This window comes from Aquarana catesbeiana, linkage group LG02, assembly GCF_042186555.1.
Source record: "Aquarana catesbeiana isolate 2022-GZ linkage group LG02, ASM4218655v1, whole genome shotgun sequence".
NCBI lineage: Eukaryota > Metazoa > Chordata > Amphibia > Anura > Ranidae > Aquarana > Aquarana catesbeiana.
The window spans coordinates 747,184,406-747,211,517 of record NC_133325.1 but is presented as its reverse complement, the minus strand read 5'-3'; the positions used below and the strand labels follow the sequence as shown (position 1 = coordinate 747,211,517).

Below are 27,112 nucleotides of genomic sequence, written 5' to 3'. Positions count from 1 at the left end.
CCATCAACTTAGTACCCTAAAAACATAGAAACATAAAATGACGGCAAAAAAAAAAAAAAACGTCCAGATGGTCCATCCAGTCTACCCCATTTTACTTGTTACTTTTGTCTGAGTATATATCTACCCTATAGTACCAAAAGTATTGGGACACCCTGCCTTTACACACACATGAACTTTAACCACTTCAGCCCAGAAGGATTTGCCCCCTTAATGACCAGGTTATTTTTTTTGCTATACGGCACTGTGTCGCTTTAACTGACAATTGCGCGGTCGTGTGATGCTGTACCCAAACAAAAATTGACGTCCTTTTTTCCCACAAATAGAGATTTCTTTTGGTGGTATTTGATCACCTCTGCGGTTTTTATTTTTTGCGCTATAAACAAAAAAAAATAGTACAGACAATTTTGAAAAAAAAAAAAATTTTTTTTACTTTCCGCTATAATACATATCCAAAAAAATATAATATATATATATATTAAAGAAAATTGGGGAGAGCCAACCTGCTGCAGTATAATGACGGCGGCTGGTCAGCAAGCAGTTAATGGCGTCTTAGTCCGTAGGGTTCAATGTTAAGTTGGCCACCCTTTGCAGCTATAACAGCTTCAACTCTTCTAGCAATGCTGTCCACAAGGTTTAGGAGTGTGTCTATGGGAATGTTTGACCATTCTTCCAGAAGCGCATTTGTGAGGTTAGGCACGAGAAGGTCTGGCTCGCAGTGCCCGCTCTAATTCATCCCAAAGGTGTTCTATCAGGTTGAGGTCAGTTTCTCCACCCCAAACTCTCTCTTCCATGTCTTTATTGTCCTTGCTTTGTGCACTGGTCCAGATAATTTGGTGGAGGGGGGATTATGGTGTGGGGTTGTTTTTCAGGGGTTGGGCTTGACCCCTTAGTTTCAGTGAAGGGAACTCTTAAGGCGTCAGCATACCAAGACATTTTGGACAATTTCATGCTCCCAATTTTGTGGTAACAGTTTGGTAATGGCCCATTTCTGTTCCAACATGACTGCGCACCATTACACAAAGCAAGATCCCTAAAGACATGGATGAGCGGGTTTGGGGTGGAGGAACTTGACTGGCCTGCACAGAGTCCTGACCTCAACCCGATAGAACACCTTTGGGATGAATTAGAGTGGAGACTGCGAGCCAGGCCTTCTCGTCCTCATCAGTGCCTGACCTTGCAAATACGCTTCTGGAAGAATGGTCAAACGTTCCCATAGACAAACTCCTAAACCTTGCCTTGTGGACAGCCTTCCCGGAAGGGTTGAAGCTGTTATAGCTGCAAAGGATGCGCCAACTCAATATTGAACCCTACGGACTAAGACTGGAGCTGCCATTAAAGTTCATGTGCGTGTAAAGGCAGGTTTCCTAATACTTTTGGTAATCTAGTGTATGTATGTCCTACACACGTTTGAATGTACTTACTGTTGACTTACTCACTATCTCTGCTGGAAGTTTGTACCGAGCATCAACTACCCTTAATTTCAATTAATTAAGAATAGTTTTGAACATTCCTTCTGCTAGTTTGAGGTCATCGCCCTTTTCTTGATCTTTGCTTCAAATTGAAAATATTACCCTCCCCAACCTTAATGTATTCCTTAAGATTTCACTCTTGCCCAGGGCCCCCCCCCCCGCTCCCTTTCACCTCTTTTCTCAAGACTGTACATATTGGGTACCTGAGGTTTCTTCAAAAAATTTTTTTTTACTCAAACCTTTCACCATTTTTGTTGCCTGTCTCTGGACTAGTTCTGTCTTTTCAGTGTCTTTTTGTAAGTGAGGTATTCAGAACTGGATGCAATATTCTAAATTGGGTCTCGCTAATGATCTCTATAGGGGGATCAGAACCTTCTTCCTCCTACTGGTGATCCTTCTAGTAAAACATCTTTGAATTCTATTAGCTTTTCCCCCTGCCTGGCCACACCGTTTGCTCATTTTGCAATTATCTGAAATAAGCATTGCCCACATTTTTTCCTGTACACTGTACCCCCATTAATGTGCTTTACCAAGGAATTCTTCATCCCTAGGTGGATTATTTTACTTTTACATTGAACAGAATTTTAATATCCAGCATTGGAGTTATAAAAAAAACAAAAACAAAAAAACATACTCCCCTTCGTGCTGCAGCTGTCCTGCTGTTGGCTCTAAGCCCAAGACCTGAATGATCACATGATTGCTGATCACTCAGTTCTCTGTACACTCAGAGCGGAGAGCAGTGGTTGTCAGTCACTGCTCTCCGCGATGCCCCTCCAGCGCTCACTGGAGTGCCAGGCTGGGGAGGTGGTTGGAGCAGCAGGCTTCGTCTCTCAGCCACACACTGAGAGTCAGAGCCAGCTGTCAGTCAGGCAGCTGGGTGAATCCCGACAATAGGATCAGGATTCTTCCAGATCCTGGAGCAGCTCTATGCTGTCGGCTGATTCTGGGTCACAGGAAAGCAAAAGTAACTGCACTGCTGTGACCCACAGGAAAAATATTGCTATAAAAACCTTTGTTCATACTTCTCTTTTAGGTATTACAGAAAGTATGTAAAAAATGTATAGTGATGTGTAATGCAAATGTGCAAAAAAGAACAGGGTAAAACAAACCCCTAATATTAATAATCACACACACATCAAAATCATTGTATAGACCACCAAAAATAATTGTGATAAGCCAGTAAGAGAATTGTTTTGTGTGAGAGTGAACGCATGTCAAGGAGCAGATCTGCTTCCTCCGAACTCCCAAATTAACTGGTGGTCTTAAATAGTATCCATAAATCCATAATATACCGTATATACTTGAGTATAAGTCGTTCCGAGTATAAGTCGAGGCATAATTTACCACAAAAAAAATGGGAAAAACTTATTGACCCGAGTATAAGACGAGGGTGAGAAATGCACAGCTACTGTAAGTGGAAAAGAGGGTCAACAGTGCCCATTTGCAGCCTCACTGTGCCCATTTGCAGCCATAGGTCCCCCGAACTTCAAACTCGATAGTTAAGGGTTCCTGGATGCCCCCTAGCTGCAGCCAAAATTTGGGGTCTCTGAACCCAAAGGGTCCCGTAATGACATTGCTGCAGATGGACACAGTTGACCGAATTTGGGGCCCCGTATCTCGGGGCCACTTAGTGCTAGGAACCCCAAATTTGGTATGCAAACCCAGTGGAACTAGCACCATAAAATATCCAAAGCTGGGGTTTCTAGCACCAAGTGACCCCAAGATACAGGGCCCCAAAAACCGGTTCAAAAAATGTCAAGCACTTTTCTGCAGCAGAGAATGACATTTTCCGAACCGATTTTGGGGCCCCATATCTTGGGGCCACTTGGTGCTAGAAACTCCAGCTTTGGATATGTTGTGGACCCAGTTCCACTGGGTTAGCACACCAAATTTGGGTTTCCTAGCACCAAGTGGCCCTGAGATACGGGGCCCCAAATTCGGTACGGAAAATGAAATTTTTTGCTGCAGAAAAGTGCTTGACTCGAGTATAAGTCGAGGGGGGCACTTTCAGCACAAAAAATGTGCTGAAAAACTCGACTTATACTCCAGTATATACGGTAGTCATTGTAAGCTAAGTCAATACAGCTATGTATCCCACATCATTATACAAATTACTTACATTAGGTATCCAAGATAAAACCGATCAGGCTTTTTATGGTGTAAATGCTGGAATTTAGAGTCCCAGTAGGGTATAAAGGTACTGATTTATACCACAAAATCGTTTTTGCTCATCTTACAAGGGCATGGTTCATGTCACAGGTTTCCCCAAAACTGCGGTCAGTAGGGCTGTCATAAAGCGGAACAAACTGGCATGAAAGTATATCTAAAGTCAAACCTCCTTTTTAGTTTTTAATCGAGTGGAGATATTTGAGAAATGCCCTAATTTTTTTTTTTAATCATTTAAAAAAAAATTTTTATGTTTGTGTCCAATTGGGGACATTTTACTTCCCTTCCAATTCCTCAGAAAAAAAAAAAATGATAGTGCCTTGAAAAAGTATTCATACCCCTTGACATTTTCCACATTTTGTCATGTTACAATCAAACATAAATGTATTTTATTGGGATTTTATGTGATGGGCCAACACAAAGTGGCATATAATTGTGAAGTGGGAGGAAAATGATAAATGTTTTTTAATTTTTTTCCAAATAAATATGTGAAAAGTGTGGTGTGCATTTGTATTCAGCCTCCTTTACTCTGATACCCCTAACTAAAATCTAGTGGAACCAATTGCCTTCAGAAGTCACCTAATTAGTAAATAGAGTCCACCTGTGTGTAATTTAATCTCAGTATAAATACAGCTGTTCTGTGATGCCCTTGGAGGTTTGTTAGAGAACCTTAGTGAACAAACAGCATCATGAAGGCCAAGGAACACACCAGGCAGGTCAGAGCTAAAGCTGTGGAGAGGTTTAACCACTTCAGCCCCGGAAGGATTTACCCCCTTCCTGACCAGAGCACTTTATGCGATTCGGCACTGCGTCGCTTTAACTGACAATTGCGCGGTCGTGCGACGTGGCTCCGAAACAAAATTGACGTCCTTTTTTTCCCACAAATAGATTTTTCTTTTGGTGGTATTTGATCACCTCTGCAATTTTTATTTTTTGCGCTATAAACAAAATAAGAGCGACAATTTTGAAAAAAACGCATTATTTTTTACTTTTTGCAATAATAAATATCCCCGAAAAATATATTAAACATCTTTTTTTTCCTCAGTTTAGGCCGATACCTATTCTTCTACATATTTTTGGTAAAAAAAATCGCAATAAGCATTTATTGATTGGTTTGCGCAAAAGTTATAGCGTTTACAAAATAGGGGATAGTTTTATGGCATTTTTATTATTAATTTTTTTTTTTTACTAGTTTTGGCGACGATCAGCGATTTTTATTGTGACTGCGACATTATGGCGGACACATCGGACATTTTTGACACATTTTTGGCACCATTGTCATTTATACAGCAATCAGTGCTATAAAAATGCACTGATTCCTGTGTAAATGACACTGGTTGTGAAGGGGTTAACCACTAGGGGGCGGAGAGGGGTTAAGTGTGTCCTAGGGGAGTGATTCTAACTGTCAGGGGGATGGGCTGGTGTGTGACGTCACTGATCTCTGCTCCCGATGACAGGGAGCAGAGATTGCTTGACACTGTCACTAGGCAGAATGGGGAGATGCTGTTTACAACGGCATCTCCCCGTTCGTCCTCTCCGTGAGGCGATCGCGGGTATGCCCGTGGCGATCGAGTCCGCGGGACCGCGACCCGACTCACGGAGATCGAGGCAGGCGCGTGCGCGCACACGGCGGCAAATTCAAAGTAACGCACGGGTACGTTACTTTGCGCAGCCGTGCCATTCTGCCGACGTAAATGTACAGGAGCTGGTTGGGAACCGGTTAAAGCAGGGTTAGGTTATAAAAAAAATTTCCCAAGCTTTGAACATCTCACAGAGCACTGTTCAATCCATCATCCGAAAATGGAAGGAGTATGGCACAACTGCAAACCTACCAAGATATGGTCGTCCACCTAAACTGACAGGCGGACGGGCAAGGAGAGCAATATTTAGAAAAGCAGCCAAGAGGCCCATGGTAACTCTGGAGGAGCTGCTGAGATCCACAGCTCAGGTGGGAGAATCTGTCCACAGGACAACTATTAGTCGTGCTCTCCACAAATCTGGCATTTATGGAAGAGTGGCAAGAAGAAAGCCATTGTTGAAAGAAAGCCATAAGAAGTCCCGTCAACTTTTTGACCTAAAAGCGAAACGCTATGTGTGGCAGAAAACTAACACTGCACATCACCCTGAACACACCATCCCCTCCATGAAACATGGTGGTTGCAGCAACGTGTTGTGGGGATGCATTTCTTCAGCTGGGACAGGGAAGCTGGTCAGAGTTGATGGGAAGATGGATGGAGCCAAATACAGGGCAATCTTAGAAGAAAACCTGTTAGAGTTTATGAAAGAGTTGAGACTGGGGTGAAGGGTCACCTTCCAGCAGGACAACGACCCTAAACATGCAGCCAGAGCTACAATGGAATGGTTTAGATCAAAGCATATTCGTGTATTAGAATGGCCCAGTCATAGTCCAGACCTAAATCCAATTGAGAATCTGTGGCAAGACTGCAAAATTGCTGTTCACAGAGGCTCTCCATCCAATCTGACTGAGCTTCAGCTATTTTGCAAAGAAGAATGGGCAAAAATTACACTCTAGATGTACAAAGCTGGTAGAGACATCCCCAAAAAGACTTGCAGCTGTAATTGCAGCGAAAGGTGTTTCTACAAAGTATTGACTCAGGGGGGCTGAATACAAATGCACGACAAACTTTTCACATATTTATTTGTAAAAAATGTTGTAAACCATTTATTATTTTCCTTCCACTTCACAATTGTGCCACTTGTAAGTACTCATCTATTATTATTGGGGTGACAAATTTTTTGATGTGAGAGGTTCTCATTAAATGACTGTTTTTCTCCTAGAAATGCTGGGATTATGTAAGTGCAAAGAAGGGCGTTCTACCCAAGTTATGGACAGTCCTCAGAGAGGGAGGCAGAGGATTGGCGACCGTTATCTTCCCCAATCTATTGCCTTTCATCAGCAAAGTCCCCTATGACATAACGAGCCCCCGACTCGACTTCTACAACACTTTGTTTGAGTCTTTAATCCAAGGGTGAGTATATTCTGGCCTCATGTATTGCCTATTAAATGTAATATGTCCATAAACAGAGAGCAGAGCTTTTTGCAAGACCACATAACTCGGAAAAAACAATCTGCTAGATCAGTGTTTCTCAAATTGTGTGCCGTGGGACAATTGCAGGTATGCCGTGTGATCGTTGGTGTTCGCTGGGCCCAGGGGTGGCTGCGCCACTGCCACACCGTGAGGCTAAGCCAGCATAGTTCTGACTAAGCAAGTGTGATGGCCTCACATGGATACTGTCATCTCTGCTGCCTGGCCGCAAATTGGCTTGGTTGATGTTTGCCGCCAATCCATATCGCGAGTACAATTAGGCTGCGGCCTGGCTGCCAGCAGTGTGCCAGGACAGGTGCCGTGCCAGGCGCTTCCAGCCAATGAGGTGCTGAGCATGGCACGCCTCAACGTGATGTCATTCCCTCCTCCAGTCCCACCCACAAAAGAGCAGAGGAGCCTGCAGTTCCTGGCTGTCGCACACGATGTGGAGCTGAGAAGGTAGGACGGGAGACGAGATACGGACAGACCAGTGTGTGATTATATCGGCAGTAAATATAAGCTGCAGTCTTGTGTGATCCCCATTCCCCAATATTATATCAACAGGAAAATATAATATATACAAAAGCAGCAGTCTTGTGTGATCCCCAATATTATATATCTGTGATATATAATATTGGGGAATCACACAAGACTGCTGCTTTTGCATATATTATATTTTCTGATGACCACAAAAATTATTAAATCTTTTCAGGTGTGCCGCAAAAATTTTTAGATCTTTTTGGTGTGGCGCAAGACGAAAAAAAAGTTTGAGAAACACTGTGCTAGATTATGTATTGCTTTCACTGTTTTTAAGTACGATAACCTTTATGATTATTGTTAATATTAAAATGACCATGTTATCAATGTAAAAAAATTGAAAGCAAATGCACAGAATATTTAAAGCTTAACTCCATCTTTTGTTGGACTTTACATAGTTCATTTGGGCCAACCTATTGATGTCCCTCACTAACATGTGAGGCTGCTGGATGTGCTGTATAAACTGTATGTAGCTGCTAAATACCACACTGTGTGTTGCGGGTTTGAGCTGCGAATTTCGCATCTCGTACCCAGAACACGGTAGAGTTTATTACAGTGGCACTCGGCCATTCAGAGAAAGTGGGGACTGATTGACTGAGTCAGAGGTTGTGATATCATCAGTCCGCCTTTCTAACTCGGCCAATCATTGGAAGCTTTCTATTCATTAATAGAATACACCATTTTCTATGATAGACTATTCCCTAACACCGTCTTCTCCCTCCATGCAAATCATAGCTCTCTCCTCTTTTGTGGGCGTCTAACTACTGGCCCAACTCCTCCGTCCCCCCAATCACTTCCCTACAAAATGAAGAGGAATGCTAAAGAGTATCGCACGTCTATGGCAATGCAAAAAAACAAAAACGCTTGAAGTAAATAGATTATTATAAAGTTCATTACTCAGTGAGAAGCTGGATCCAACAGGGTCATCACATATATGAAGGTCTACCAGTGCAATACAAGAACATAATCCAGGGTAAATTTAATAAATATCCACGACTAAAGGACTTTGATCCCAATATTTCTATAGAAATTCCTCTAGAAATTTTGAATTTTCTTACTAAACTTAATCATAAAAAGGAATTTCCCTTATGTACGGACTTCTATCATTTCATTTACGTAATAATAAAAACTCACATATGATTAAATGGAAGGAAGACTTAAATCAAAATTTTTCTTGGAACTAATGGCAAGAAGCCAGTCAGATAAATAGCAAAGCTTCCTCTTGTATAGAGCATTGGGACAATTCCCAAACATTTTTACACAGATGGTATCTAACCCCATATAAACGATCAAAAATATACCCCTCCTCCCCTTTATGCTGGAGATGCAATGAACAAGTTGGCAACCTTCTTTAGTTTTTGAAAATCTAATTTCCACAGTTTTTGGAAATCTATCTCTACCTTCATGTCCAATCTCACAGGCAACCTAATTACACTTACTCCAGCGATGGCTCTACTAAGTATAAATCTTGATATTTATCCCCTAAATTATAGAACAATAGTGGCTCGTATATTAATAGCGGCAAGACTTGCTATAACTAGTTTGTGGAGATCTACTGAAGCACCTAACCTATCTAATGTACGGTAATCGCTAGATTAAACATCCAAGCACATTTCGAGCTAATGCTAACATATAAAAATGACTCCACTATTCCCTTTAAAAAGACATGGCAAGCCTGGCTATCTCATCCTAGAGCTTCTAAATATTTTAAGGAGTGTAACCTTTAACAAACACATGTGTTTCTGATATAACCGTTTTTATAATGCAAGATTCAGATGTAGTTTATTATCTAACAAAACAAAGTCTGATCCTTGTTAATATTAAAATTTGTTGGACAGACCCTTCTTACAGTTTGATCCCATCCGGGGTAGGCGGGGCCTGACTAACAAGAACACATCAATATCTGTTATACATTCTTTTGCAGTGCCTTGTTTTAGTTTTCTTCGTACAATATCTGTTGAATAAGTAATATGATTAATCCTTCTAAGTGATGTTTTAGTATTGAACAAGATTTGTAATGACATTCATCATAAAAAAATTAAAATCTATTGTTTAAAAAAAAAAAGCAAAAAAAATGCTTGAAGTGGGTCAAATGCTGGTTAGAAGGGCAACTGCAGGTCAACGAAAAGAGCTGAGGTTATTAATCAGTTAGAGGTCTCTCCCCGTCACTATTTTTCTCAGGAAAACTTGTCAGAAATGATTCATGCTGATAGCAGAGAAACAAAGCAGCAGGCAGAAATGACAATAAGGGGGTTGATTTGCTAAAACTGGAGAATGCAAAGTCTGGTGCAGCTCTGCATAGAAACCAATCAGCTTCCAGGTTTTTTGGTCAAAGCTTAAAGCGTTTGTTAACCCCCAAAAAAACCCACAGATTCTGTTCCTTTAAAGCATTTTATACAGCGCAGTGCTTGTGCTGTATAATTTGGCAGCCTGTAACACCTGTAATACCTGGTTGATCTTGCCAGTCTCTACCCTCCCCTCTGTAAACTTACCACGATAATCATGGCTGCTGAGCCCCTGACATTGTGGTCCGTTTGCGTGCCTCCGTCATCCACAGCCTGCTCTTCTGTCTCTTCTCTGTCCCCCTCCCCTCTCTGCATGTCAGCGACCGACCTTCGCTCCTGCTGCTCTCATATTTCATAGAAAAAATTCCATCTGCGCTCTAATATACCATTAAATATCCATGTTCCCATGTTAAGTAAAAAATATGCTTATCTGTATCTATAACAGCGTGGCTCCCTGGTGCTCAGCTGATGCGGCTCTCACTCCCTCCTCTCCAGCTGACTTCAGTGGAAGCGCTTGGCCCCGCCCACTGGAACTGTAAGTCGGAAAGAGAGAGGAGACCCGAAGAGGCAGCCGAGCGCTGGGAACCACACTGTTATAGATACAGATAAGCAAATTTTTTTTACTTAACTCAGGCACAGGGACATTTATTGGTACATTACAGTGCAGATGTGATGTTTTTATATAAGCGGGTTAAAAACCACTTTAATTGAACAAGCTGATTATAGAAGCTGATTGGCTATCATGTACAACTGCACCAGATGTTGCACTCTCCAGTTTTAGTAAATAAACTTTAATCTTAATTGAGACAAGTACACACTATAAAGGTATATGCTTGTTAGAGTGGTTGTAAAGGCAGAAGTTTTTATTTTATTTTAATACATTCTATGCATTAAAATAAAAAGCTTTCTGTGTGCAGTAGCGCCCCTAATACTTACCTGAGCCCCATCTCGATCTAGCGATATTGCAGGAGAACCTTGGCTGTCCAGGACTCTCCCTCTTAGTGGGAGAATCCCGGAAATCGCCTCCCACTGCTGTCAAAGTCAGTGAGCAATGAGGAGAGAGAGCGGGCGGGTCCAAGCAATGACTCCTTGTCTGAATGGACACACAGAGTTGTGGCTCGGGTGCCCCCATTGCAAGCTGCTTTCTGTGGGGGCAGGAGGGAGGGGCCCGGAGCGCCAGTGAGGGACCTGCAAGGAGGAGGATCTGGGCAGTGGTTTTGCACAGAGCAGGTAAGTATAACATGTTTGTTATTTTTAAACTAAAAAAAAGTCTTTAATAACACTTTAATATTAAATTATTTTTTTATTAATTTTATTTAATAATAATATTTTATATTCCATGTCTGAGATTTGCAATCACTTTTACTGCCGCAAAAAAAATTCAGTCTCCTGCCCTGCCAGATGGATCAGTGCTGTGTGAAAAAGCTGTGGTAATCTCAGGACTGGATGAACATAAGTACAAATCTCCAGGCAGATAAAACCGCTACCTCCTTATGTGTTTCATCTATATATTTAGCGATTTGCCTGGGGTTCAGATTTAAAGTGATATTAAAGTCTCCTATTTTTTTTTTTTTTCCCAAAATAAAAAGAAAGCGGTTTATACTTACTCCATAGCTCCCAACCGTCCCTGATATTGAGTGATTATCCCTCATTCGAAACAGTCTGTCCCTCTTTCCTCCTCGGATCGAGAGAGATGGCTGGTAAGTGTTTGGTGGGGTGGAAAAAAACAGCTTAGTGGAAATTTTTAGGGTTAAAAGAAAAAAAAAAAAACATTTTGACTTTAAAACCACTTTAACAAAATATTGTGTCCACTGTTGGGCGCTGTTCTATTCGTGTTTTTCTGGTGTTTAACTAAAATCTACCTATTCAGTGAGCTTCCCAATTACAATTGATACAAGAATGCGGAGGCACAGTGTTCTGTGTGCACAATGACGCATGCCAGCGTGTTGTAATAAACATTTTTCATATCCAAATAAACTGTGCTGCTTACAAAATGTTATGGAATGTCTTAAAATTCTGTTTACCCCCAGACGTTCAGCAAAGATGAATTGACAAAATGCAGTCATTTCCAGTAATTCATATGCTATTGCTCCACTTGGCAGGACAGCCTATGCTACTGAGATTAATCCAGAGCATCGATCCCATTGGAATTGGCTAGATTTTATCCTCCTTACTATTGCAACTGGAAATGGTATTGTTTTTAATGCCGTACTCTACGTACCGTAAATGTGACAATGTTTGTAGATCATTACAAGAAAGCAGCTGTTATATAGACAAACGCAAATCCATTCTGCTGTAAGAATTGGCAGTGGTGATTGGTGGAATTCTGCTAATTACAGCTCATTACAACAGCTACATTGTTCCAGAGAATGTATCACACTGCCTTCCGTCAGGATAAATTTCAGCTCAATTTCTTCAAAATTGAACAACTTCACACCTGCACTATAGCTGAAAGATGGCTACAGTGTGGGCTTAGATTGCTGGGAGGGTGTCCATGTACATCCTCCTGTGCTCATGGGGTGCGGGTGGCACGCTCTGTGATCACTGAGTCCTTGGGACTCGGCTGATCACAGATCAGAGTAAAGGGCCGATCCTGGCCCTTTACCATATGATCAGCTGTTAGCCAATGGCAGCTGATCACTTGATGTAAACAGACGCCAGCATTCATTTTTATTTTATTTATTTATATTAAGAGGGACATCCGTTCCACTCAGTAAACACAAGTACTTCTAACCAGTGCCCATCAGTACTGCTAACCAGCGCCACCCACTAGTGCTCCCAATCGGCGTGCCTATCAGTGCAGCCTGATCAGTGCCTATCGGCCTCTTCAGCGCACATCAATAAAGGGGAAAATTTACCTGTTTGCAAAATTTTATAACAAACTATGAAAACTGTTGTTGTTTTTGTTTTTTGTTTTTTCAAAATTTTCTGTTTTTTTTTTTTGTTTAACAAAAATTAAAAACGTCAGTGGTGATTAAATACCACCAAAAGAAAGCTCTATTTGTGTGAAAAAAATCATAAAAATGTCACATGGGTACAGTGTTGCAGGGCCACGCAATTCAAAGAGTGACAGCGCTGAAAATGGGCCTGGGCTGGAAGGGGGTTTATGTGCCCACTAAGCAAGTGGTAAATTATTTTGGTAAAGAGAATCTGTCATGAAAATATAGTTGTTCCCCATTATGATGTACTCTCCCTTTTAGACCTGGACTTGAGGTACATGGGACCTTTTTTTTTGAAACTGGAGACATTAACGTGATACTAAATACGTCTGTATGTAGATGATGGCACTATAATTATTTTAATTAAAAAATATATATATATATATATATATATATATATATATATATATATATATATATATATATATATATATATATATATATATATATATATATATATATATATATTACCATTTTACTAATCGATATACAGCTGTCACATGACTCATTCCCATCCCAGCCTGTCTGCAGGGAAACATTAAGCAGGAGGAGCTTCTAGTCCTTTGCTGCTGATCACATGTTAAAAAAAAAAAAAAACAGCCTTTGGAAAATGGAGTAAAAATAAATAATGCATATCAATAAACTGTAACTATTATTCAAATATATGCTCAGATGTGATGGAGAGGAAATGCTCAGCATAGAAACTCACTGAAAACTGAGCATGTGCAGAGTTCCTACCACGGCTGCAGAATATCTAGCTGGATTGGGGATGTGAACAGAACGGGAGATAGAGAACAGCAGGAACCTGTGCTTTGCCTATGCAAGGTTAAGCAACAGGTTCTTTTTAATGTCTCCCCTCACCTCCTTCAGCCTGTTCATTTTCCTTTCTCTCTCTTAAGCCTAGTACACACCACTTTGTTCCAAAAAAAAACCTGGCAGCTCAGGTTGGAGCCACTTTACTAACAATCTGATGTTAGTACAGCAGTCTCTCCTGTTGAGCTATTATGTTCTGTCGGGGTGGCAGCCCCCATTGGCTGGGAGCGCTGATTGGGAACCGTTCGGCAGACCCTTTTTGGTCACGAGCCTTTGACAGAAGCCGGCCAGCTTCTGTCAAACTGGCTGCCATACACGTAGGCCGAATGTCGGTCAGTTTCTGTTAAACTGACCGACATTCAGCCTGCCTGTACTAGGCTTTACTGTTCCATTCTGCTACCAGTAGTGTGTAAAGGAAGCCTTGGGAAAGGTCCGTGTCTGTACTGTCTGCCCACCCCCATGAGCCCTGTATTTAAATATAAGCATGGGTTTCAAAGAGGACCTGAACTGTGCAAGCTGTGGCCAGAAATTCCAGGAAAAAGGTCTAGTCGCCCGTATTGCTTGTGGTCTTCATGCAGCTGATTTTTCCCTATTACTGACTGATCTCATTTCGCTCTGCACTGTGTCTCGGCTGCCATCTTGGTGGAGGTACAGGGATTTGTGTCCTCACTTCAGAGCTGTCTCTGTATGACCAGTAATGTGATGACTTAGGTGGGTGTATTCAAAAAAGCAGCATGGGAAGGTACAGAAGGCATATCCTCATATATCCATTGCAGGTCTTCATGTACAGCTTCCTTCCCAAGGAGAACAGTGAGTAGCAAAATGGTAACATCACCAGATCTCACTTCAAATCTCCTTAGACTAGCAGAGGCAGCAGTGCCAGATGGTTGCACACTCCAGATATACACATTTAATTTCTAGATACATACTAGAATCAATCAATGTGACTCTGTCAGCGACCTTTAAAATGTTCCTGCACTACTTTGATGCAACTTCCATGTGACTTATGCCCCGTACACACGATCAGAAAATCGTACAGAAAATACCGCTTTCGAATCGATCGTACGATAATCGGATCGTTAGTACAGAGCTTTTGAGAGCCGATCAGGACAGTTCATCCGATAGTATTCTATCGGACATGCAGGAAAAAAATTTTCGTACGATGCCAGATCGTACGATTTTCGTTTAATCAGTACAGCTATCATTTCGAAAATGCAACACAAATGCATTACAACACATGACATCACTTACGAATTTTATTTCTGTCGTGCGGGAATTTTCGTGACTTTAGTAAACTCATCAGATTCGATCTGAGATCAGCATGCAATAAAAAACGGACGATCATTCGTCCGATAATCTCATCGTGTGTATGGGGCATAGGAGTCCCATGGACTTTGATGTTGCACTGGAAGTTGCACGGACATGGGGTTGCAGCAGTGTGAACCGAGGCTAAGATAGGAAATACGTTTTTATTACAGTCTTGGGTGCCTATAGCCATGGTTCCGTCCTTCTTCAGTACCTCAATGACCTACTGTTGTGTAGTCCCTCCCAGGAAGCCTCCTCTGCTGCTTCTTCCTGCAGTGCCTCCCCTCTGAGACATTGTTTTATAGCAGAAACTGAAGAATATTTATTTTTTTCTTATTTCACATTTTTCACTTATATAATAAAAAAATAAAAAAACCCAGTGGTGATCAAATTCCACTAAAAGAAAGCACTCTTTGTGTGAAAAATACAGATGAAAATGGACCACATGTCCATTTTTCATCTGATCTGATCCACTGGACGGATGGCGAACGTATCATACGTCTGTTCAGAGCGCATCTTGTCCGATCGGATGGCAGGCGGGTGTCAGCGGACACATATCCGCTGGCACCCACCTCCCGCTGGCACCCGCCTCCCCATAGAAGTCAATGGGTGGCCCAATTGGATCCGCCTGAAAAATGGACAGGCGGATCGATTACGTGAAAGGGGCCTTAGTTAGAATGTATAAGTAGCAGGATCGTACATATTTCCAATTATCTGCTGGACCAATAAACAGAACTGGATCTTTTTTTTTTTTTTTTTTTTAAATCAGTTTTATTCATTATTTTCATTTATTTACAAGTCAAATAGTATTTTATAGATTGATAGATTTTATAGATTTGATCTCAAATAAATGATCTTATTTATTCATAATTACCGTACTTACTTTTTGCTTGAATAAATATTTTTGAATTCCAAAACTACTGATGTGGTGCTCCTGTTTCCATATACCTCCCCACCACCATGTGATAGCATTGGGACAGTCACCTAGAACCCGTGCTGACACATGCCCCCCCCCATGCTCAGGAATACTGGGTATTTTCTTTGTTCCCAGCAGCTGATCCGAGTGGCAGGGAAATTAGGGAAAGGTGTATGCTTCTGCAGAGGGCTGCACCAATGCAAACCTGTGGCTTTTCCTTGCATATGCAATGCACAGGTTTGCTTTAACACCTTGTGATCCCCATACAGCACCCAGCCAGTTCAGAAAAACCCTGATTATTACAAATCATCTTCACAATTGCGTCGACGACAATTGAAGTCCTAATTTGACCGCACACTCTGGTGTTTCTTCCCTGAAAATTTGAGAGGCTTAAAGTGCTTTGTCCTACCATTGTAATTACTCCATGCATGTGAATTTTTGAAACTTTGATTGTGTTATATGTGAATTGGATGAATGTCTTTTATTTTTTTGTGTTTTTTTTTTTTTTTTTTTTAGTAAAGGTGTAGTAAAAAATACGTTTAAGTTGTGAAATAACTTTGTTTGCATCCCCAATAGACTGTCGAGTGAAAGAGCCATGACCAGCCCTACAGAAAGCTCTGCCATACTAACTGCTTACATGGAATGTCTGAGGTTTACCATGCAGGAAACTATTGGAGAGGATGAGGAACACAAGAAAATCCGTCAAATGCTCATCAATGAACAGGTACAATGATTTGCAGTATTAATTTGATACTACATGCATACTGTTTAATTTACATTGTCCCTTCTATTTCTATATATGGATGATAACACTAATTATTATAATTAAAATAAAACCATCTAAGTACCTTTTTCATAATCATCACATGACCCAGATCTTCCCCAGTCAATAGGGAAACATAAGCAGGAGTTTCTAGTCCTCTTCTGCTGGTCACATGTTAAAAAACAAAACAAAAAAAAAACAGCCTTTGGAATACAGAGTAAAAATAAATAATATCAATCAAATGATTTAAATTTTCATACAATTATATACTTGAAATCAAATCTTTATTATTTTGTGGAAATAACATGGTGTGGGTGGATTTCTGCCAGTGACCGGCTGTGTCACGCCCCTCCAGCCTGTGTCTTAGAATAAGAGGAAGGTGAAGCCTCCATCAATCTACTTGTAATATCCCTCCCCCACTGTGTTTAGCTGGTTAGTGGGTATGAAGGAAGAGGGGGGAGTGGGCTGTCATTTACCACTCTGAAAACCGAAAATGACAGTTTTAAAAAAAATATATATATTTTTTATATATAATTGTATTGTATTATATTCAACTTTTTAAAATTAATATCATGAATTTAAATGAATATAAACTTGTTGGCCATTATTGGCACCTTTTAGCGCAAACTCAAGAAAAATGCATCCCCTTAAATTCTATGTATGTCTTCACACTGGTCCATCGCGCTTCCGTTTTGTATGAAAAATCCCGCTTGCTGCATTTTTGGTCAGTTAAAAAAAACTGCACCAAAAATGTACCTCCACGTTTAAATGCATTGAAACTGCAGCAAGAACGCTTCACTAACGCAAGTGTGTTACAAGTTTGATGTGTTTTTTTTTTTTTTGTGCATGACCTATGAAAAATACACCATAAGCACAGTAAAAGTGTTGCAAAAATGCGTGCGTTTTCAGCGCATTACCGGCACTTTTTTCTCTTATTGGCAAAATGCCGCTAACACAATTTTTTTCCGAAATTTCAGTGCAGCTCTAAACACTGAGCATGTGCAGAGTTGCCAACACTGCTCTGCAAAATCCCTAGCTAAATTGGGGACATAGGTAGAAGGTAGAGATGGAGAACAACAGGATCAACCAGGTTATTTGCAGAATATATAAAACGAATCTCATAGTGACTGAGTATAAACAGCATGTAATACACCATCTATTGATCGTTTTTTATGATGTGGGTCTAGTGACAATTTAAGGCCAAACCGGTAATTGCATACTTTTCTATACTCTGCATTTCAATCCATTTAAAAAGTATGTTTTCACATTTATTGCCCCCTGGTATACAAGTCCAAGCCTTATCTTAACCTTTTCTGTGTTTTATTTTTCATAGCTCATTCCTATTATCGATTCCTCCTTCAAAGATCTGAAACTTCACAACAGTCCACTATTTGGTCTAGTAGAGGAAACCATCCGTTCATGGGAGCGAAAAGTAGAGAATCCAGAGTTTGGAGGGGACCTTATCCAAATCTACACCAGTGTGTTGTCTTCCTTTTGGGAAAGTCTGGAAAGAGTGTGTGTGACCCATGTTGATGATATTGAAGCTGATGAACGGGAACTCGCAGGCGTTTCTGGACTTCTCCAAGTTTTGAAGAACTCAAGCGCCTCCTTGAAGACTAGCAAAAAGAAGAAAACCAGAATCCGATTCACAGATGAAGAAGAAAGTAACATTCTTAAGCCCGAGCCCCCAGAAACTTCAGTGGCATCTTTGAACACGGATGGATCCCAACCCTTGACTGCTATGAGGCAATCTCACCTCCAAGATTTGGTTTGCAAATTAGCAGAGCTGAGCATGGTTTATATAGGTGAACAGGGATCCAGCCAACACCTGAGGTTTCTTGCAGCCCTTCTTAATGCATTTTCCTCTGTCAGGGTCTTCCAGGTGCTTCTAGAACAGGTCAATGACAATGACCTAAGATCAACATCTAACCCTGCTGTACTCTTTCTCCATCAAAAACTTACAGTCTGGCTGCAGAAATGCAAAAGACAAGAAGCTGATTTCTTGGTGGATATTTTGTATAGTGTTCTGCTTTGCTGCTCTGAACCTTTGGAGAGAGAGCACATTTTGGATGACTTGACGAAGGTAAATAAATCAGCGGTCTTACTTTTAAATGTGCATTTAGATATTCATCGTAAGACCAACAATGTCAGACAAACAATGCTAAGAAAAAGTGCCAAATCCCCAAGAAAATCATAGCAAGAAATTGTATAGTATTTTTTTCTTTTTTTAATGAAATGGGCATATATTAATAGGCATGTATTAATGGCCACCAAACAAAAATGGGCACATAAAATACAAAAGGTTATTGTACAAAAGTTAAAACCAGACAATGGGGTTCTAATGTGGAAACCCCTTACAATTTGCTATCACATCAAAGACGTATGGATACCCATCTATTGACCTAAAAAGAGACCAGAAGGTTACTGATGCATGAATGAGAACCCAACGCGTTTCAACTTCGGTTGTCCTCTTCAGGGGGTGGATGCGATGGGTAATCTCTACAAAAGACAATATAATGACTAATGAGTACAACAAACATTTTTGTTACAATGATTTATATAAAAACTATTTTTCACATATTATAAACGCACTCTCACAGTGTTGGTGACAAACCCAGTCAAAGACGCTCTGAAAATACATCTGTCAAGGGACAGATATCCGATATACAAAAAAAAGTATATAAAATTTTATTTAATGTGTGTATATATATATATATATATATATATATATATATATATATATATATATATATATATATATATATATATATATACTCGGGCATTATATAAATGTATAGTAGGATAGTAGCTTACTCATGCCAAACCCCCCCCCCCCCTCCCCCAAACTGAAAATAATGCCGATAGATATTGGTCATTGTTGGATAAAAATAAGCTATAGAAATATGGCCATATATAGTTGGCTTTATATTTGCAAGCAGTGTGACCAATTCCTACATTACATGTAACAGTGAAAACATGCACAACCATAGAGCATGCAACGCAACTCCAAATGCAAACACAAGGTAGGTTTCTAGGTTTATATGGGTGAACTTATAGAAAGGAAGAACACAAATTGTGTCCGTGTGCTTGGCTTGGCTGTATGCACTATTGTCACTAGGTATAGTATTAAGGCATAGGACCTGCACAGTGTCTGCACCCACGCTGGCAAACCATCTTAATAGAAAGTGTTCCCTGGGGAACCTGAGCAACAGATCACGAAGGAGAGATTGTGGGACATACTTCAATGTAAGCCTTCTAGCGTCTATACAAAGGGTGTAGTCAAAAGAAGGCTGGACAAGAAAATGTGTGGATGAACACATGGATAAATACATACAAATAGAGTCTGCAGATGAGTGAAAGTATGGCAGAGAGAAACTGAGGGAAAAACTATGTTGTGAAAGTATGAAAATTGCCAAAAGAGAATAGGAAAAGTATATAAAAGCTAAAAGGAGTTGTAAAGGCAGAAGGTTTTTTATCTTAATGCATTCTATGCATTTAAATAAAAAACCTTCTGTGTGTAGCAGCTTCCCCAGCACCCCCTAATACTTACTTGAGCCCCTTCTCTCTCCAGCGATGTCTACGAGTGTCTTAGCCATCCGAGACTCTCCTGATTGGCTGAGACACAGCAGCAGCGCCATGTGTTCCCGTGGCTGTCAATCCAAGTCAGCCAACCAGGGGTTGAAGGGGGGGGGGGCTGGGTCGGGGCTCTATGTCTGAATGGACACACGGAGCTGAGACTCTGGTCAGGTGCCCAATAGCAAGCTGCTGGCTGTGGGGGCACTCATCAGGAGGGAGGGTTCAGGAGCAGCAAAGAGGGACCCGAGAAGAGAAGGATCCAGGCTGCTCTGTACAAAACCAACTGCACAAAGGAGGCAAGTATAACATGTTCGTTATTTGGTTATTTATTTTAAAACAAGACTTTACAATCACTTTAAAGACCTCATTCTACAGATATATTATAAAATGGGTTATGGTGTGGCAAATGTGTGTTTAGTCCAGCCTTTCCCAACCTTTTCGACACGGAGGAACCCTTGAATTAAAGAGGAGGTCCAGCTCCCCAACAAGAAACTAAAAGTTAGCTACAAATACTGCAGCTGCTGACTCTTAATATATGGACACTTGCCTGTCCAGGGGGCCTGCGATGTTGGCACCCCAGCCAATCTTCATTCGGCTGTCAGTTGCAGCTGCCACCATTTCTGGTAGGGGCACCCGGCAGTGAGGCCTTTCAGCTTCACAGCCGGTTCCCTACTACGCATGCATGAAGCGCGCTGTGCCTTCTAATTGGTCTGGCGGTGGAGGAAGTAGGAGGGGGCTACATTTCCGGGAGAAGGGGCTGCGGCCCCTTCTCCTGGAAGTGGGGAACAGTACCTGTCAAAAACAGGTACCTGTTCCCCTCCCCCCTGAAAGGTGCCACCGGAGGGGGGAGGAGACGGATAAGCGGAAGTTCCACTTTTGAGTGGAACTCCGCTTTAACTTTAAGGTCACAGGGGAACCCTGCTAAAAATTACTATTTCTATAAAGCATGATACATTAGTGTGATGGTCAGTGGGGAGGATGTTCCTTAAACTTGTCATTGGGAAGAATTACCCCTTTATAGATAGCGAAAAAGATCAATGCTGTCAGTGGGAAGTTATTGGAGAGGCAGAAACATCATCATTGCTCAAGGAACCCCTAGGAACCTGTGGAGGAACCCTGGTTGAGACTATAATAGCCCAGCATTTTTAGAAACACCTGGGGATACAGGAGATACAAGGATACAGATCCAGCAGACGAGGCAGGAAGGAATTGAATAATTCTTAAGTAGTTAAAGCTGAAATCCAAGCAAGCTGCTAAATACACAGATAAAATACATATACAGGAGCTGTTTTACCTGCCAAAGGTTTTGTATTTCTTTCCACCCAGTTTTGTGACTTACACAGCTCTGCCACATAGCACATCCCTGCCTAACAGGGCAGGAGATGAGGTTTTCTTGCCTGTGGTTACTCAACACTTACAGGTCTTGTCCCTCTCCAGCCTGTGATTGGGCAGTGAAAAGAAAAGCAGCACACCGATAAGCTAATTTCTGACATTGTATGCCTTGTGCTGCTTCCCTTCTCCTAGTTTGGGTTCTGCTGTACAGGTACTACAAGAGTCTATCCAGTCCTATTCAGATACTTACTATTTCAAAATACATGTGATGATACAGTGAGGGAAAAAAAGTATTTGATCCCCTGCTGCTTTTGTACGTTTGCCCACTTACAAAAAAATGATCAGTCTATAATTTGAGATCATTGACAAGATTCTCCTGTGTAGTTCTGGGCCGATTCCTCACCGTTCTCATGATCATTGAAACTCCACGAGGTGAGATCTTACATGGAGCTCTAGACGGAGGGAGATTGACCGCTATTTTGTGTTTCTTCCATTTGCAAATAATCGCACCAGCTGTTGTCACCCTCTCACCAAGCTGCTTGGCGATGGTCTCGTAGCCCATTCCAGCCTTGTGCAGTTCTACAATCTTGTCCCTGACATCCTTGGACAGCTCTTTGGTCTTGGCCATGGTGGAGAGATTGGAATCTGATTGTTAAAATAAACTTCCCATTAAAATTTTAGACTGATCATTTCTTTTTTAGTGGGCAAACAGAATCAGCAAGGGATCAAATACTTTTTTCCCTCACTGTATATACATGAATACAGAGCTGCATTGGTGTGTGTGCTTTATATCTACCTTGACCTTGGCTTGAAATACATAATCTATATACATGCTATTCAGTAGGTGACAAAGCAGTCTGCCAACTAAAACAGTTTCACATTTTAACAAAGTAGTAAAGAAAACACAAGATATGTTGGTAATTTGTCTTTTTCCTTCTTTTTAGATCGATGTTCAGTGGCATGTCTTTCTGTCCATCATTCAGAAGGTAAGTTTTTTTAATATTGGCATTAAAGAAGAAGTTTGAGGTTTAGACAAAAAACAGATGTACACACTCTCCTAAATGTTGCAGCATCAGTTTAATGTGTGGCTGTCCCACACTGACTCTAACACCAAAAAACTGAGCAGTCACATGACCGCTGATCACTCAGTTCTCAGTCTTCTCAAAGCAGAGAGCAGTGACTGTTAGTCACCACTCTCTGCTCTGCCCTCTCGAGTGTTCACTGGAGAACCGGTATGGTAAGTTGGCGGGCGCAGCTGGCTTGGGCTCTCAGCTGTGTGCTGAGACCTGGCGCTAGCTGTCAATAAAGCTGGATCCCAACAATATGGTCAGGATCCTTTCAGAGTCTGGAGCGGCTCTGTGATATCATTTGAGAGTAAGCTTTAGTCTGCCGACAGCTGATTCTGGGTCACAGGAGAGCAAAAGTAAGTGCACTTATGTGACCCAGAGGAGAAGTATGGTCAAAAACATTTTAGCAATAGTTTCCTTTTAAGAAGAAAAAAAATATTTTAGAACTCAGTCATTCCAATGTATTAGGTAGCTAACAGAGGTAGGGATGTGTGATTGCATTCCATTACAAATGTAAAGGCTATAACATAACATCAGAAACTGGGTCTAAATATTTAGGATACATTGTTTTGTGGTACATTGACATCTATAATATTAACACAATAGATCAGGGGTCTCCAAACTTACTAAACAAAGGGTCAGTCTATTGTCCTTGTGACTTTGGGGGGCCGGACGGTGGGCAGCGGGAGTGGATATTTTCCTGGCATCAGTGAAAGTAGACATCACATTTGGTATTAGGTGGAGGAACAGTGCCCCACTGTTGTCAGTGCTTTTTTGTTGGTGTCAATGGGAGTAATGGTGCCCCATAGTTGGTGATTTCTCAACAAACTAAAGCAGAGAGACATGGATGAGTTTGCCTTGAATATAACAATCTATTAAACTAATGTTTTCAGTTTTTGGGGTGCTCAGATAGTTAAATTCCACTTTAACCCTAAACAGCCAGGCTTACCTTTTCAGACGTTGAATCCATGCATTTGTGCTGAATGTTATTTGCACACAAAACAACTAAATAGCCAGTAGTTGGCACTATATACCGTAAATCCTGTATAATATTAATAATAATTTAGAAACAGTATTTTTTTTTTTTTTTCGACTGGATCTCTTTAAGTTGTGTCTGTGTGCTCGGAGAGGCTTCTTTTTGTAAATTGTTTAACCTTTTTGGTTCCTCTGTGTCAGGCCTGTTCTGATCCCGTCAAGCACTCCCTAATCTGTGATTGGCTGAAAGGGGACGTTCTCGGTGACAGACTTATTTCTCTGGCAAGTGACTTATGTACCAGCGGCATAACAAAAAAGTCAGGAAAATCGGAGACCTACTGCTCGGACAAATGGTCTCTACTGAGCTTAGTGCTCTCAGAACATGTTAAGAATGGTGAGTAACAAAGAGTATCCCTGTGTGCACAGGAGTATTAAGTAAGGCTGGGGTATTTCCTAATATCAGCCAGTTAGAAATTCTAATACCAAAGCAGTAAAAGTTCTATTTGGCATAAGGTTGGTTAATTTTCGTCTTCACATTTTTCTTTTTCAGTGTTTAATTCTTTAATGACCAGAGGTCTTTGATGCCTAGGCCATATTTAGCATGCTTCAGTTAACTTGACATAGTCTCTAACTTTCATACCTAAATAATTTTTATATACTATATATATATATATATATATATATATATATATATATATATATATATATATATATATATATATATATATATATATATATATATATATATATATATTTGGTACATCGTTTTAATAAATTACTGCTCTGTTATTTGCTGACAAATGCACCAAAATGTAAAAAATTATTTTATTTTTATTTAATTACTAGTCAGTGGCGGCCCATCCATAGGGGGCGCATGGGTGCCACCCCCCGTCTAGGCAGCCACAAAAAAAAAAGAAAAACATTTTTAAAACTGGCCCTTTTAAAAAAAAAAAAAAAAAAAAAAAAAAGGCACAGTGCACTTATGTGAAGCGCCACGTCTATGCAATCACGAGATTGCAGACGTGGTGCTTCATTTGCGGGTGTGTAGCCCGCCTTGCGGCACTTTCTGAAGCGCCGAGTAGCTTCTGCCCAGCGCCTATAGTAATATATACTACAGGCGCCGGGCGGAATCTACTTGGTGCTTCAGATTTGATTGACATCTGAGTTTGATGTCACTTCCTGATTCTCTGTCCCATTGCACCCGAGAGAGAGGAAACAGGAAGTATGCCGCTCCATCGCCGCTGCCAGTGGAAGGAGACACCGCAGGAGGTGACAACAGCAAGGTAAGTACCGCTGTGCAGAGAACGGGATGGGGGGTTTGAAGTAATAGAGGCTGCATTTATTGGGACACAGGCATGCTGCATTTGGGGGGACATATGCTGCATTTAATGGGACACAGGCAGGCTGCATTGGGGGGGGACAAAGTCTGCATTGGGGGGGGACAAAGTCTGCATTGGGGGGGGGACAGAGTCTGCATTGGGGGGGGACAGAGTCTGCATTGGGGGGGGACAGAGTCTGCATTGGGGGGGGACGCAGGCTTCATGGGGGGGGACGCAGGCTGCATGGGGGGGACGCAGGCTGCATGGGGGGGCGACGCAGGCTGCATGGGGGGGCGACGCAGTCTGCATGGGGGGGACGCAGGCTGCATGGGGGGGCGACGCAGGCTGCATGGGGGGGCGACGCAGTCTGCATGGGGGGGCGACGCAGTCTGCATGGGGGGGCGACGCAGTCTGCATGGGGGGGCGACGCAGGCTGCATGGGGGGGCGACGCAGGCTGCATTGGGGGCGACACAGGCTGCATGTAAGGAGGGACTCTGCTGGGTCGCCTGATGGCATCTGGTGGCAGGCGACGTGGCTAGTGACACGCTCAGGGCTCCCACTGATTCTGCATTATGGTGAGTTAAATGATTTAATTTTATATTACAATGTAATAATAGAAATAATGTGCTTCAATCACCCTGACACCATATCTGCTGATTGTTAAACTTTCTAGAATACACATATTTCTATTGCTGTGTAGGATCAGGGCCTGCTGTCCTCCATCCCTCTCTCCCTCTCCCTCCCTCCATCCCTTGTTCATCTCAGACTCTAACCACACCACCTTAGAGCCACGCCCACTATTTCGCTCAAACCATGCCCATTTTCACCAAGTGGGAGGGATCAAAAAGGAAGGCCGGAGTCTGGCGCCCCCCCATCCTAAAACTTCACCAGCTGCCACTGTTACTAGTTGTGTTTTTTTTTTATGCTGTATAAAAACTGTAATTCACTATGTATAGTTGTGCTCATAAGTTTACATACCCTGGCAGAATTTATGATTTCTTGGCCATTTTTTCAGAGAATATGAATGATAACGCAAACATTTTTCTTTCACTCATGGTTAGTGTTTGGCTGAAGCCATTTATTATCAATCACCTGTGTTTACTCTTTTTAAATCATAATCACAACAGAAACTACCCAAATCAGCCTGATCAAAAGTTTACATACCCTGGTGATTTTAGCCTGATAACATGCACACAAGTTAATACAAAGGCCGGGTTCACACTGGTACGACACGACAGTCGTACGACTGTGTATCCGACTTTGCCCTGTGACTTGAAGTCCAAAATCCGTCTGACTTCAATGAATGGGGATCCAAATTTGATCCCGACAATGCAGGCACTTTGTGTCTGGTATGAATCTTTAGGGGGAACTCCACGCCAAATTGAAAAAAAAAAAAAAACGGCACGGGTCCCCCCCCCCCCAACTGTAACAGGCATTGTGCCCTCAACAAGGGGGGGGGTGTGCTTTGGGGCGGGGGGGGCCTGCACCCCCCCCCACACCCCAAAGCACCTTGCCCCCATGTTGATGGGGGCAAGAGCGTCTTCCCGACAACCCTGGCCGGTGGTTGTCGGGGTCTGTGGGCGAGGGGGCTTATCCGGAATCTTGAAGCCCCCTTTAACAAGGGGGCCCCAAGATCCCGGCCCCCCACCCTATGTGAATGAGTAGCGGGTACATTGTACCCCTACCCAGTCACCTAAAAAAAAAGTGTCAAAAATAAAACCCAGTACACGGGTTTTTAAAGTAATTTATTAAGGCAGCTCCAGTGTCGCTTCCAATCTCTTCTCCCTCCTCCACTGACGTATTTGATGAGGCCCTTGTCCTCATCAACATGGGGACAAGGTGCTTTGAGGTGGGTGGCGCAAGGCCCCCCTGCCTCAAAGCACCCACCCATGGTGAGGGCATGTGGCCTGGTACGGTTCAGGAGGGGGGGCGCTTGCTCATCCCCACCCCCTTTCCTGACCTGCCATGCTACGTGCTCGGATAAGGTTCTGGTATGGATTTTGGGGGGACCCCACAGCGTTTTTTCGGTGTGGGGGGGTTCCCTTTAAAAGCCATACCAGACCAAGGGCCTGGTATCGTCTTGGAGGGGGAACCCATGCCGTTTTTTATTTTTGTTTTTTTTTTAATTTTGGGGTGGAGTTCCCCTTCAAAATCAGAGCACAATTTGCATGCCAAATCCGACTTTGATTCAACTTCCGTGATATTCAGTGGGCTGAAGTAGGATCAAAGTCGGACCAAAGTAGTGCAGGGAGCATTTTCAAAGTCGGACCGACTTGTGTCGGACCAGTTAAGACAACTCTCGTAGGGAAACGTTGATTTTCACACATTATGTGACATGAGCTCCCAATGTCGAAACGTCTGTCGTACCAGTGTGAACCCGGCCAAAGGGGTTTGAATGGCTATTAAAGGTAACCATCCTCACCTGTGATCTGTTTGCTTGTAATATAATTTGCTTGTGTGTATAAAAGGTCAATGAGTTTCTGGACTCCTGACAGACCCTTGCATCTTTCATCCAGTGTTGCACTGACATTTCTAGATTGAGTCTAGAAATTGCCAAAGGATCTGCTTGAAAAGGTAGTTGAACTGTATAAAACAGGAAAGG

General features: G+C 42.0%; 1 protein-coding gene across 2 annotated transcripts in view; it reads left to right on the top strand.

The window, feature by feature from the left end:
• The window catches only part of LTN1 (listerin E3 ubiquitin protein ligase 1), a 160,428-nt gene that overhangs the window by 39,475 nt on the left and 93,841 nt on the right, over positions 1 to 27,112 (top strand). For both annotated transcript variants that reach the window (XR_012241792.1, XM_073617090.1), the window contains exons 8-12: positions 6,435 to 6,625; positions 16,054 to 16,201; positions 17,574 to 18,323; positions 22,093 to 22,134; positions 23,392 to 23,584. Coding sequence is in view for 1 of the 2 variants with exons in the window: in XM_073617090.1 (XP_073473191.1) it covers positions 6,435 to 6,625; positions 16,054 to 16,201; positions 17,574 to 18,323; positions 22,093 to 22,134; positions 23,392 to 23,584 (1,324 nt within the window). In the remaining variant the exon portion in view is untranslated. The remainder of the gene's footprint in view (positions 1 to 6,434; positions 6,626 to 16,053; positions 16,202 to 17,573; positions 18,324 to 22,092; positions 22,135 to 23,391; positions 23,585 to 27,112) is intronic.